The sequence below is a fragment of the Myodes glareolus genome, chromosome 8 (assembly GCF_982192425.1).
Source record: "Myodes glareolus chromosome 8, mMyoGla1.1, whole genome shotgun sequence".
Lineage (NCBI taxonomy): Eukaryota > Metazoa > Chordata > Mammalia > Rodentia > Cricetidae > Myodes > Myodes glareolus.
The window spans coordinates 108,286,095-108,300,592 of record NC_142033.1 but is presented as its reverse complement, the minus strand read 5'-3'; the positions used below and the strand labels follow the sequence as shown (position 1 = coordinate 108,300,592).

General features: G+C 52.6%; 1 protein-coding gene across 3 annotated transcripts; it reads right to left on the bottom strand.

Annotated features, from left to right (window-relative positions):
• Nucleotides 1–409: 409 nt before the first annotated feature.
• Nucleotides 410–14,307, bottom strand: Mob3a (MOB kinase activator 3A). 3 transcript variants are annotated; one of them, XM_048460521.3, is made up of 5 exons: nt 14,163–14,307; nt 9,758–9,855; nt 5,562–6,050; nt 3,014–3,216; nt 410–2,275 (listed from the first exon to the last, which is right to left on the bottom strand). In XM_048460521.3, exons 3-5 carry the CDS (start codon nt 5,980–5,982, stop codon nt 2,246–2,248), a joined length of 654 nt encoding a protein of 217 aa, XP_048316478.1. In that variant the 5' UTR covers nt 5,983–6,050; nt 9,758–9,855; nt 14,163–14,307; the 3' UTR covers nt 410–2,245. The 3 variants fall into 3 exon arrangements, with proteins under 3 accessions (XP_048316478.1, XP_048316484.1, XP_048316491.1); XM_048460527.3 differs by lacking the exon at nt 9,758–9,855 and having other exon boundaries at nt 14,163–14,296; XM_048460534.3 differs by lacking the exons at nt 9,758–9,855; nt 14,163–14,307 and adding an exon at nt 6,195–6,493.
• Nucleotides 14,308–14,498: the final 191 nt, after the last annotated feature.

Below are 14,498 nucleotides of genomic sequence, written 5' to 3'. Positions count from 1 at the left end.
CTCAAAACCCCCCACCCCCACGGAATACAAAGAACCCCAGAGGGGTGGAGCCCCTGTCTAGAATTCCCCAGTGAGGGGCTAGGGGCATGGTCAGGGTGGAGCCCTGTCTAGAAGGAACACACACACACTCTGCCCTGTGTGTGTGTGGGTCATGATGGGGTAGGAGGGGAGAAAGTCTCCAGAGTTGTCCTCTGATTCCACAAGCGCCGTGGCACACATGGACAGCCATACAATAGGAAAACTCCCATCTCAAAACACAGAATTGGAGCTACACATTGTGACCCTTCTTTGTGCAGCTTCCTGGGACCTTGGGCTCCCTGGGCCCTTTAGGGTCTAATAGGCGGCTACCAAAGCTCATGGCCAGTCCCTCTTTGAGGGTGGGAGTGGACAAAAACAGCAGCCAGCTGCCCAGAGTGTCAAGATGACTTTATTATTAGGCTTGAATTGAGGTGGGATGGATGAGGCAGTATGGACCTCTCCCTGGGCTGGTGTGTGGGCTGCTGGGATTTGGCACAGTGGCCCCGTCTTGCGGGTGGGAGATACATTCAGTCAAGCCTTGAGGGCTGGTCCTTGAGTCCTTCCGAGGCTGCAACATCAGGCTTTGAAGGGCTCAGGCAGTGACATCTTGCTAACTGTGCTCATTTGGTTCAGTGACAGCTTCCCAGATTTGAGAAAATAACCAGAATTCCCTGGGGTCTTCACAGTGCACAGGTCTCAAGGGGAAGGCCAAAGGGTCAAAGACTGGAGCTGCAGACAGTCACACCCTGCTATGTCCTCCATGGCATGGCAGAGAGGAGTCCCGTGGGAGTTTGGTCCTGTGGCCCCTAGGGTCCACACACACACAACAGGCTGCCACTGAAGGAATGCCCCTGTTGCGACCCACTAGGAACTGCTGACCCCAGCAGATGCTGGAAACAATGTGAAAATTCATTCCTGGATTCTGGGTTGGACCGGGCACTGCACCCAAGAAGGTAGCCACTAGAAACGGGCTAAACTTTTTCTCTAAGATCTCCAGAAGGGCATGTCTTGAGTCCCAGCACTGGGGAGGCAGAGGTAGGTGGATCTGGGAGTCTGGGGCCAGTCTGGGATACGTAACGAGTCCCAGGTCTGCCAGGAATAGTCTGAGACCCTGTCTCAAAAAATGAAACAAAACACAGATATTTCTGAATGGACTGGGTGTTGTGTCTGACATCCTTTACAATCTGCACACGTGGGATGTAGAAGCAGGAGGATCTGACCGCGGCCGGGATGACAAATGTTACCATACCTGGCTTTCACGTGGGGGTTGGGGTCACACTTTTTTTTTGTTTTGTTTTGAAACAGGGTTTTTCTGTGTAATCTCTGGCTGTCCTGGAACTAGCTCTGTAGGCCAAGTTGGCCTCAACTCACAGAGACCCACCGGCCTCTGCCTCCCAAGTGCTGGAATTAAACACATGCGCCACCACCACCTGGCTTCCTTTAAAGTTTTTTTTTTTTTGGTTTTGTTTTGTTTTTTTGTTAAAGACAATCTTGTTATTTGACCCTGAATGGCCTGATTCTCAGTGTGGAGGCCAGAGGGGCCTTGAATTTGCAGTAATCCTCCTACATCTGCCTCCAGAGTTCTGAGATCACTGCATGCAGCATCTGTACCCTCCCAGTCCTGCAAAGGTACCTGAGAACACTCCATACTGGAAATCCTGCTGGGGGGCAGGGAGGCAGGGGTTGGAGAGGGCGCCATTCAGAAGGGCCTGACAGAATGAATGGAGAGATCTGGCAATGCGTGATGTCCAGAAGCACAAGCAGAGGGCAGAGCTGGGCAGTGGAGGACATGCGTACTATTACATCTTTAAATGTGTGGCAGCTGGGCGTCCATGTGGTCACCACACAGAGTGGCTCTGCAGAGGAGACCGCACGCCACCTCTCCTTCCAGGCTAGGAAGAAGGGGACAGAGCTGTGGCCACACATACTAAGGCCATGGGGCAAGGCTGGACAGGCATGGAGACTGGACAAGGGGGTAATTGGCAATGGCTCCAGATCCTGCCTCCTGCCAGAGGCTGTGGCACAGACACGGTATGAACCCGGAGGCTGAGAGGATACAGTATTACAGATTTCAAGTCCAGCACAGGTCAGAGATGGAGGGAGGAGCCAGAGTCCCTCTGTTCCTCTGATAGCGGCATTCGGGGTGACGCTGCTCCTGAGACCCAGGCTGAACAAAGCTGACAGGGGCTCCCAAGCTTTCTCCCTGAGTCTTGGCGGCCAGGTGGCCTCAGTGGCACATCCGTGAGGTCATCTCCTTCTGTGGAGACAGGCAGGTGTCAGAGGCACACACCAGGGGCAGAGAGGAGCAAGGCTTCACACACAAAACCATGCAAGAACCTGGGCAGTGTGCGGGGTGGGGACTGCTCCCTACGGTGGACAGAGGATTGTGCCTCTGATTTGGGGGCATATGGACATGGGCTGTGACTTAAGTCCCCTGACGCCTGGCAAGTGGGCCACGGACCAATACAACTTAATAAAAAAGCTGGCTGCGGGAGGAGGAGGACAAGCCTCCATGAGGAAGCACCAGGAGCTGTGGAGGAAGAAGCCTGCTGCCCAGCCTGGTGACTGGGCGTGAGCCCCGGTACCACACGATGGAGGAAGAAAATGGATACCCAGCTTGTCCCGGGCCCTCTACATGCATGTCATGGCAGCCATGCTTGTACATGGAAACACATAAACAAACAAACAAAACCCCCAAAACTAAGCCCAAATCAATCAATCAATCAGCACACCTCAGACTATCGGGTGGGAGCACAGGCCGCCTGTCATGGGGAACTGCTGCATGGAAATTCCAGGGATGTTTGGGGTATTGCAAGCAGGAGCCTCCCCACCATGGTCTGTTCTACATCCCATGTGAGCCACATTGGATGGGAAGACCACATGGCAACCTCCCTGGTGTGGTGAACTAGGAAACTGGGGGCTTTTTGTTCTGAGGCAGGCACATGGGGCAGACTTCCAGGGAGACCTCTGCTGTGGACACCACCCCTGAGCTCACCAGGGGCTCCAGCTCCTTGGGGTCAATGAGGTTGAACTCAGTGACGAAGTAGTAGAAGTGCTTGTAGCAGGTGTTGACGTGCGCCTCAGAGCCCATCTGCGCTATGCGGTCGAAGTGGTGGATGTACACGTGCACGAACACGCGGAACAGCCGGGACAGGATCTTACGCACCGCCTGCAGGAAGTTCTTGGGGAATGGTGTGCCTGGGGGAGGAACCAGGAAGGAGACCACTCAGGACCAGCTGGCCTAGCCTGAGATGCACTCCATCTTGAGCCACAGAGGTGAGAATGGTTGAGGCTCAAAGATGTCAAGGTGCATGCTTGAGGTCACACAGCAAACGTTCCCATCCCAGGGACCAATTTCCTGCCAAGTCAAGAGTCAGCTTCCGTGGGCAACTGTCTGCTGACGCCTGGGGAGCCTTCTCTGTGATGGGAGCCCTGGTCCACTCTGACCACCTTGCTCTGCCCTTTTCAAAGCCCCAGGAAATTTCTTCAGGCCCAGCAGCTGCTAGCTTGCCACAGCCTCACTGTGGACACGGATCACACAGCACATGAATGCATGACCATGAGTGTCCCAGGATGAGCCAAGCCAGCGGTGTCCCCGCCAGTGCTGTAGAGCAGGCAGGCAGGCTGGGGTTCTAGAGTGAAGACGGGCAGTGCCGCAGCGCTCAGCCCTTCAGACCTGGGCTCAGTAATGAGGCTCCGTGGTGACTATATCCTGGTCCCCAAAGTTTGGAGCAAGTCCCTCCAGGAACAGAAGGGTCCTTCAGTGAGGACCTTCAGTTGGGATCATCTTGGAATATCTGGGGCTCACGTGTTACCACAGAGTCCTCAGAGAGAGGCAGAGGATTGAGAGATGCTGCCAGTGCTGAGGAGGGAGGAAGGGGCCTAGAGCCAAAGGATCAAGGCTGCATGGGCCACGCGCTCCTGCCACGCCCAGACTATAGGTGGCCCAAGGGCCAATCAGGGCCATGAAGTGACACTGCACTTTCATTGGGTTTTGGTTTATTATTTTTCTGCTGCTGTCGTTATCTTGGGAGTCTGAGTTGCCTCTAACTGGATACACTAGATTCAAGGACAATCCTTGAACTCCTGAGCCTCCGGCCTCCTGCGGGAACAACAGGTCAGCACTTGCACTTGTGGCCGGCAAGTGGTTTAAGTCACAGCACTGGGAGACACACTCAGCAAGGGAGAGGCTGGAGCCTCTGAGGCCACCACGCCCCAGCCCTCTTATTAACCATGCACTCCAGATGGATGGAGGGCAGGCTGACCTATGGAGTTTGAAGCCAGCCAGTGCTACACAGTGAGACCATATCTCAAAATAAATAAAGAAAAAATAAATTAAAACCCATAACGGTCAATAAATCATGAATAAAAAGCCAGGTATGGCACAGCTGTCACCTCAGGACTTGGAAATCTGAGGTAAGAATCAAAGGCCAGTCTCAGCTACATACTGAGTTCAAGGCCAGCCTCAGCTACGTACTGAGTTCAAGACCAACTTAGGCTATAGAAGCTCTTGTCTAAACAAAGAAAACAGGGCCTAGAGAGATGTCCAGTTGGTAAAATACTGAGGCCTGAGTGGGCACCCCAGAATGTGTATGAAAACGGGGACTGTGGTAACATGAACCTGAAGCCTTATTGAGAAGCTACCTTGCAGCTAACCCTCTCTTTTAGCCAAACTGGCGAACGGCAGGCCACCAAGAGATACTGCTTCCAAGGAGGTAGGTTGTTTCTCTGATGACACCCAAGGAGGCCTTTGGCCTCCCAGTGCGCATGCACCCAAACACCTGCATGTGCCCACAAACGCATGACCATGCACACATACTCCACAAAAAACATAAGGTACTGCACTTGTGGTGCATGACTCAGGGCAGAGGCAGCAGGATCTCTCTGAGTTCGAGGCTAGCCTGGACTACAGAGTGAGTTCTAGGACAGCCAGGGCTACACAGTCTCTAGAGACCCTGTCTCTAGAAACCAAAAGTAAACAAATAATCATCATGCAAGCCGGGCACACCTTTAATCCCAGCACTTGGGAGGCAGAGGCAGGCAGATCTCTGGGAGTTTGAGGCCAGCCTGGTCTACAAGAGCTAGTTCCAGGACAGGCTCCAAAGCTACAGAGAAACCCTGTCTCGAAAAACCAAAACAACAACAACAACAACAAAACCCAATAATATTATATAATAATAATAATAATAATAACGCAGGCCTAGAGAGATGGCCCAGTGGTTAGAGGCATGTGCAGAGGAGCCCGGACCAGTTCCCAGCAGCCCATGGAGCTCAGAAGCACCTAGAACTCCAGCCCAGGTGGCCAAAAGCCTGTGCTGAGCTCCAGGGGCCCCAGCATGTTGTATGTTGTATGGTACACACAAACATGTTGTATGGTACACACAAACATGCACATGAAATAGTAGTATTCACATGCAAACCGCAAAGCCAGATGAGCCTGTCTGGCCTTTCTGCTCAGGGCTGCGCTCACAGCAGACATGGGCCCTGGCATGGCTGGGCCGGCCCCTGCTGGGTGTGAGCAGACGGGTGCAGCTGGGACTCACCGACGTTGGTGGGGAAGATGTCCTCGTTGTTGATCTGAACCTCAATCCAGTCCATAAGCAGGTCCATGTAGCGGGGTGCAGAGAGCGCCGTGGGCTTCCGGAAGCGCTGCTCGTCCTGCCAGCGGTACTCATACTTGGGGCCCCCGGACATAACTGGGCACGACTGCTCAGTGCAGCCATCACTGATGGTACCATAGATGAGGTTGACACGGTTGAAGAAGTCCACCACATGCACAGCCACCCAGTCGTTGAGGTCCTCACCTAGTGGCAGCTGCACCGCCAGCCGCAGGTCCAGTCCTGCATTCAGCGACGCCTGTGCGCGCTTGTGGAGCTCAAAGCGCTGTGTTCCAGGCTCGAACTTGCGCTTGGGCCGGAATGTTTTGTCCTTGTTGAACACTTGTTTCAGAAATGGGTTAGACATCTTGGTGGCACTTGTGTCTCAGAAGGTGCAGCAGAGACCACGGAGGGATGCTGTGGTCACCCAGAGGCCTGAAACAGGAGAGGATGGTATTAGGGCTAGGCACCCGCCTGGGCTTGCCACCCCAGGAGGCCAAGGCAGGTGCATCACAACTTCCAGTGTGGACCACACAGAGTAACTGTTCTCCACAAAAACAGTCAGGGGGCCAGACATACCCAGGAGGCTGAGGCAGGAGGATTTCCCCACGTTCCAGATCAGCCTGCGCTGCAGGGCAAGGACTTAGGAACTGTGTAAGCAATTATAAATTATATTCTGAAATGTCTGTTCTAAGAAACAAAGGCTGGGCTTGCAGACTTTCGGCAGGAAACAGTTTCACCAAAAGGGGCAGGTTCCTTGTGGACAAATGGTCACATGACACAAAACGATGCCCTCAGAGGCACCCGTGCTCTTCCTGGCTTGACCCAGGTCAGGCACTGCTCTGACTTCTTCAGGAAGCATGGGGGAGCGCTGGCAGTGACAGACACAGGTGGTGTGGAGACATCTGGTCCTCAGAGTCCCAGGATGTGACCTGTGAGAAAGAGCCTCAACATCTCAACATACGGTCACGCAGCATTAGCTGGGCAGCCAAGGACCTAATCTTTTCTTTCATGTTTGGGGACGGACCTAGGACTTCACACTAGTCAGGAGGTTTTTTTCTCAGCTTGCACCAGAGAGGACCTACTGCACTCTGCTCCCTGAGATGGGCCAGGTAATACCGGAGAGATAATTGGGGTGCAGTCATGAAATGAAACAAAGACGCTGGGGAACTGGAGAAACAGTTGCAGACAAAAGGGGAAGCTGTGTGGGTGGGGGAGAGACATGTGGTGTGGGCTGGCCCCACCCAAGACAGGCAGCCCTACCTGACTCACAGTAAATAACTTGTGTGGTTTTTTTGGGAGACAGGGTCTCATGTAGCCCAGGCTGGCCTCTTTGAGCCTCTACTTCCTGAGTGCTAGGACGCCAGGTTCACCAACCCTCAGTGCTTTTTCTTTCTCTCATGTGGCTTCTACCTGCTGAGCTGGACCACAGGGCCCCTCCTCAGCGAGAGTGCACAGACCTGCAGTCACACCCACATGCAGACGGACAGCAGCTATGGAGCCCGGGGCACTACTGAACCACACACGCACAGGAGGACAGTCCCGAAGCACACGCAGACAAAAAGGGCCATGGTGAGGGACTCGACGACAGTAGATATCCTCATTAGGCCAAGTTAGAGGCAGGACTGAACTTGTGGGGGCCGGGAAGGGACAGCATAGTTCTAGTTCACAGGGTGATGGAATGTTCTGGAATTAGAGGTAGTGGGTGGCTGTACAACTTAGCTTGTACTCTTGTACTTAACCCTGCCTTTTATGTCTTTTTTTAAAAAGATTTATTTATTTATTATGTATACAGCATTCTGTCTACATATATGTCTGCACGCCAGAAGAGGACACCAGATCTCATTACAGATGGTTGTGAGCCACCATGTGGTTGCTGGGAATTAAACTCAGGACCTTTGGAAGGACAGTCAGTGTTCTTAACCTCTGAGACATCACTCCAGCCCTGCTTTTTATGTCTTAAACCTGTGAATGAGACACAGGGCACACAAATTAGGACGCCAACAAAACTGCTCTGGACCCCAGAAATGAAGAAACCGAGGTTAGTTCCCCAGAACTATCATGGTATGCCAATGCCCGCACTCAGCACCTGCCTTTAGAGCACAGCTATGGAGAAAGGCAGACATAAGAGGTTAGAACCAAGGGTGGTGGTTCATGCCCATCGTCCCAGGACACAGGAGGTGGAGGCAGGAGAATCAGGACTTTGAAATAACCCTATGTAGCACAGCTAGTTTCAGGCCAGGCTAATGTGACCCTGACATAAGAAATAAAACAAGGGCTTCCCATGGTGGCACACATCTTTGATCCCAGCGTTCTGTGAATTCAAAGCCAGCCTGGTCTACATAATAAGTTTTAGGCCAGACAAGGAAACATAATGAGTTTGGGGTCAGCCTACTCTACATAGTAGAGTCTACATAGTGAGACCACATCAAAATCAACAAATAAAACAAAGCAGAGGTTGACAGGGGGTCCAATGGTGAGCCTGTGGGAGTCACCAGGGATACTACTCAGGTCTGCAGTGCCCTGGAGGCAGGACACTGGACACCAGATGGGCCCAAACTTCCTCGCGGCATCTGTCCCTGGTGTCCCCACCCCACCTCACCTGACTAGGCACTGTGCACTTCACAGCCTTCTGAGGAAATGCCACCTCATTCCAGACAGCTCCCCTGAGGCTCTTCTGCCTCAGTGGTCACATGCAGGGTGTGGTGCCTCACCCACCGCACACAGGGTGCTGCCTCTCCCACCTGACCCAGGGTCCCCTGGAGGCAGCAATTCCCTGCCCCACAGACTCTCCAGGAGGGAAGCTGGCTTGTTCAGGCCTGCACAGCCTACGGGGAACTGTGGCAGGACAGTGACAGTGGGATGTGCGGCGGAGGTGTCAGAAGCCGCGCACACACTTCAGGAATCTACTGACATGCAGGCTCCAGGGCTGGGTCTCTGCCTTCCTAGCTCAGGACCCTGGGATCGGGGAGGGGCACGGAATTAAGAGAAGCAGTCACCAGTTCTTTGGTATATTTCTGCTGACAGGGCCTTGCTTAGCCCAGGTTGGCCCTGAGTGCCCAATCAAATCCCCTCCACCCCCCAGTGCACAGCCTTGGTGGTGCTCCTCGCCTTCCCTGGCAGCACAGGGCCCACTCCGACAGTCAAGAAGGCAGGGGTGTCCACACCCCTTCACTGCCACCCTTACCCACCCAGCACTTCCCGCAGCCTGCCTGCCCACAACTGTCGTCTGCCATCCAAATGCACCACACATGCTACCTGTACAAGCCTCAGTTTACCAGAGTCGGTAGGTACATGGCTGCAGCTGGGGCTAGGCTCAGGGGTCATGCATCGCCTCTGGTTGCCTGTGGGGAGCTGGGTCATCACCTGCTGGTGGCTGTCTCTGTCTGCCACAGGGTTTCCCTGGGGACAATTCTGGGGATTCCCTTTAATACTGCTACTAAGTTGGGGGAAGCAGGAGCTGGGGCCACCACGGGGAGGCATGAAGGGTCCTCTGGGGTCTAGACTAACAGATTCTGAAAGCTTCTCTCATTTGCCTGGTTCTTAGGTTTTATTCTCAGAATGTTCGTTAGGTTGCCTGGGCTGACCCTGAACTCTCCATCCTCCTGCTCAGTTCACACCACCAAACCAATTCACTGTGACCTTTCCTACCCTTCCCGAGTGTCTACTGCACCCCCACAGGATCCACTTTCCGAGTGTCTACTGCACCCCCACAGGATCCACTTTCCGAGTGTCTACTGCACTCCCACAGGATTGTTCTAGACACTGGGGAAGGTCTTTGTAGCCCCACCACATGTATGTCTATGTCCTTTTGAGACAGGGTTTCTCTGTAGCTACCGAGCCCACAAGCCTGTCCTGGAGCTCGCTCTGTAGACCAGGCTGGCCTCAAACTCAGAGATCTGCCTATCTCTGCCTCCCAAGTGCTGGGATTAAAGGCGTGCACCACACTGTTGGCTCTATGTCCTCTTAAAAAGAAGAATCTCTTTTTTTTCAAGGGAGGAGCAAATACTTTCTAGAAAATCTGGGGACGGATAGAGTCCCTGTCAAGATGAACTGCTTTCTGTTGGAAACACACTTCCTCCAGCACAGAGACCTAGGCTGGCCACAGCCCGTCACGCTCCTCCCCATACAGCCCCAGGTACCGTCTGGGCGTCTCCTCTCTGGTCCTCTTAGTGGACTTCCAACACCTGCTCAGAACTGGATGCCAGCACCCCAGGGTCCTCTTCTCTAGGCTGTCCCACTGATGAAGAAGACATGACAGACACACAGAACCTTCTATAAGGACATGAGGTAGATAAAGCTGCTCTCCTACCCCAGCACCCACAGGCTCCTATTCCTCCCTTTCTGAAAACAAGAAAACAGTGTTCTAGGCAACAAGGCTCTGACCCCTCCCAGGCCAGGGTGCAGGGCTCCAGAGCCCAGGGTCACCCACTTCCTTCCGGAGGTTTCCACATCCTGCCACTGCCTTGGGGACAGGGCCTGAGGCGGTCCCATGTGCTTGTTCAGTGTGTGGCCCAGACTCTGAGGACAAAGCAGTGTCTCAGGGCCACCTCCACACAGAAGGTCACTTCAGAGCTAGGAGCCTGAGTCTCAGGGCTCAAACCCAGTACCCCAGGAAAGACAAATGAAACAGACATAAGGCCTCTGCACACCACCTTGGGTTTACATTCTGCTCACTATGACACTATTTCCAAACCTCATCGTGATGGAACCACAGAGCACATGCCCTCCTAACTGCCGGGCCATCCCTTCTGTCTCCAAATAATTCTTTTTTTTCTTTCTTTTTCTTATCCCCTTTTTTAAAAGACAAGGTATCATGTAGCTCAAGCTGGACTCAAACTCACTGTGTAGCCAAAGGCGCATGGACTCCTCCTGCCTGAACAGGCTTTGCCCTTTTTGGTTAAGACATTTGAAGTCAGGCATTCTCGGAAAGCCACATCTATTTCCAACTGCTGGGGATTCCCGGAAACTTCTCTCAGTGAAACCCCAATTTCCAAGTGGAGGGGATTTCCACAGCATGGGACACTGGCTATAGAGATGCCCCCCAGAAACTTTCAGAGTATGAAGGTCATGTATGAAAGCTACATGTGAGTTGGGCCATCCCACCTAGTGAAAATCACGAGGCTACAAGTTGAGGATCTGAACTGGCATCAGGTCTCATGCAGCCCAGGCTGGCCTTGAACCTGACCTTCCTGCCTTTACCTATGCTGCCAGGCTTGCCCCACCATGCCTGAGTTTTGAAGTGGCATTTTGTGAGCTTCCTGAGAGAAGAATAACAGGGTGACTTGGGTTTCAACATGGAGCTGGAGAGAAAAAATAAAGCAGGGGCCAGTGAGCTGGCTCTGTGGGTGGAGGCACTGGCCACAGTCTGAGAAACTGAGTTCCACAGGAACCCACATGGTAGAAGAAGAGACCAGACTCCTCCCTCACTAGATAGATAGATAGATAGATAGATAGATAGATAGATAGATAGATAGATAAGATAGATGATAGATGGATAATGATTGATAGATGATAGATAGATGATGACAGACAGACAGACAGACAGATAGACAGATGCAAATTTCTTTAAGGTGCATACAGAAGATCCCTTGCCATTGCTGTACTAGAGCAGAGAGCCGTGATTAAACTTCTAGTGCCACAGACCTCAGTGCTGGGAGCCTGGGGCAGGGCTGGCAGCACACCAGGCTCCTTCCCCCAGTGAGGCAACACAGAAAGCAACAGCTGACCCCCAGATTGAGCCCTAAGGAGAGATGTCAACTTGGGTCATAAAGAGGTCACTGTGGAACCAAACCCACCTCACAGTCAGCTGTGCATGAACCTAAAACTCTACTGTGATGGCAGCACTCAAGAAGCTGAGGCAGGAGGATTGGGAGTTAGGGTCTGCCTGGTCCACAGAGTGAGCTCATGGCAGTCATAGTAATTTAGCGAGGGACTGCTCTAATTACAGAGAACTTTATCATGCCTGGGGTCTAGTGTGCAGCTTTTGTTCCTAGCTACACAGGAGGTTGAGGCATGAGGATCGCCTGGGCTGAGAGTTCTGGTCCAAGCCAAACGACACAGCAGGACATGACAGTTTCTTTAAAAATAGTAATTACATGCCAGGTTTTGGTGGTGCGCACCTTTAATCCCAGCACTTGGAAGGCAGAGGCAGGCCAATTTCTGAATTCAAGGCCAGCCTGGGCTACACAGGGAGACTCTGTCTCAACCCATTCCCCAAAGAAGATATTCATCACATATTCGCTGACAGAATAAATGTCATGGAAACCTCTAGAACTCTATGAGATGAAATGTAGAATACTATTCAGATGTTCTGATTTACAATGTGATTCTGCCCAATAAATCCATTATAAACGGGATATATATAAATCTTCAGTTCTAGTTCTTGGGAGACTGAGGCAGGAGAATTGCTGAGTTTGATACTGAAGGAAGGACAAACCAGCTGGGTGCGTACACAGCAAGATTCTGTTTCAATATAAATAAAAATTAAAAAAATAAAAAAGCAGCAGAGAAGGCTCTGAGCTAACAAGCACTTACTGCGCTTGCAGAGGGCTGGGGTTCAGTTCCCGGCACTCACATGGTGGCTCAACCTGCCTGTGACCCAAGTTCCAGCAGACCGGACCTCTCTGACTTCCAGGAGTGCCTGAAGGCAGGTGCTGAACACATGCGCTCACACACACACTGTATGCACAAGTGTATCTCCTAGGTCAAAAGGCGTGTGTCACCCACAGAGCCCAAAGCTCATGACACTAGGACAGTCACGTGGTACCCTGCGGTGTTGTCAAACTAGTGTCAGTGACATCTGACTGGGGTCTCTGCCTATTCTACTTCACTGGTCCCAGGCAAAGGAAAATCAAAATGGTTTCAGTTTCACACCATCCTAACATCTATCTACTTTGGGGCCATGCTTATCTTTTCCCCCCAGTACTGGAGATGAACCCAGGCCCTTGCATACTCTAAACTAATATTTTGCTGCTGTCCACGCCCCCAATCTCCTCACTGGGGATTCTAGGTGGGGCTCCACCCTGACCACGCCCCCAGCCCCTCACTGGGGATTCTAGGTGGGGCTCCTCCTGACCACACCCCAGTTTTTTGAGACAGGGTTTCTCTGTGTAGCCCTGGCTGTTGTAGACCAGGCTAGCCTCCAACTCAGAAATCCCCATCTCTGCCTCCAGAATGCCAAGATTAAAGTGTGCATCCCTGCCCTGGCTCCTTTTGCTTTTTGAAATGAGGTTCACTAAGTTACCCAGGCTGTCCTTGAACTTAAATGAAATTGCTGTGGATCAAGATGGAGAAAGAGCAGCTGTCAAGGAGCCCAGGGGTAGAACTCTCAGGCCTTACCACCACTCCATATGAGTTCTAATAAAGTGTGCCCCAGATAGGACAAGTGGGGTTAAAACCTGGCTTCCAAAAGTTCTCAGACCTGAGAGGGGAGTTCTTCCTGTCCCTGGGTTGCATCTGGGGGTTTCATCCCTCATGGATGCCTAGGAACAGGGCTACCAGCAGCCTCTAAGAGTTTATGATCTCCAGGAAAGATGGAGATAGTATGGAAGGAACCTGAGACTGGGTGAGGAACACAGTGTCCCAGGGTCTCCATCCTCTGTTCACCCGAGTCCCCTGACTTTGCATAATGGTAGCAAATCAGAAACCAAAATTGACAAGGATCCAGGTGAGCTCTGGAAGACGTAAAAAGGACTTTGCCACACCTCATACTACACCAACCCTTTACTTTGACTGTAGGCCTACGGAAGGACGGGGGTGGGGATTGAGAAAGAAGGAAAAGGCGTTGGAGCACACCTTTACTCCCAGTATTCAGGAGACAGGGGCAGGCAGATCTCCGAGTTCCAGAACAGCATGGGCTGAATAGTGAGACCCTATCTCAAAAAAAAAAAAAAAAAAAAAAAGAAAGAAAGAAAGAAAAGAGGAAACTGCCACCGAAGTTAACTTCCTGTGATCTGTTTTCAAAACTCCCTTGTCCCTGTCCATTCTTTTTTTTTCTTTTTCTTTTGCTTTTCTTTTTTCTTTCTTTTCTTTTTCTTTCTTTCTTTTTTTTTTTTTTTTGAGACAAGGTTTTTCTGTGTAGCAGCTCTGACTGTCCTGGAACTTGCTTGTCCACCCTTTTCAATAGCTTTTTTTTCAGGGGCGGGGCGGGGCGGGGGTTGGGCGATGGTAGTGGGGATGGTACCCAGGGCTTTATAGACACAAGGCAAACACTTCACCCCTGAGCAAGAGAGCCTCAGGCCTTCAATGAATTTTTAGTCAGAAACGTGATCGGTTTAAAGAAATGAGTCTGGCGGGAGGTGTGAAGGACACGATCAATCATCTGAAGGCCAGCCCGTGCTACCTGAGGCTTCAAATATTAAAAATGGGGTTGAGACCCATGACGCTCACTTTCCCCCTCCTGATGGGAGCGTCCAGGCAACCTAGTGATCCTCCTTTTGACAGGCAGGTCCCCACTCTGGGCCCTCTGAGTCAGGGCTTGTCACTGGACGTTGTCATTCTGAGGGATGGGGTCCCGCCGCCCGCCTGCGCCCTCCGAGGACCCACCTGGCCGCCTTAGGACCACCGCGGTCTGGAGCCCACTCCCGCCTCGCTGTGTCGGGCCGCACGGGCAGAGGGACACACCCGCGGAGGGACACGCCGAGCGCCCCGCCCTGGCCGCGCCCGCGGGCCGGATTTACTTCCCTTAAAGGGACGGAGCCCGGATGGAGGCGTGGCGGCGGAGCTCCAGAGGAGCCCCGTATGAAGGGCGGGCTCTCAGCGCCCTGGAGACGAGGACAGGCGCTGCTCATTGGCTGGGATACTACGTGGGGGCTGATTCCGTGAGCTGAAGCTCTGGAACTGGCGCCAGGCCGTGGCGCATGCGTGAGGTGCTGCAGGAGA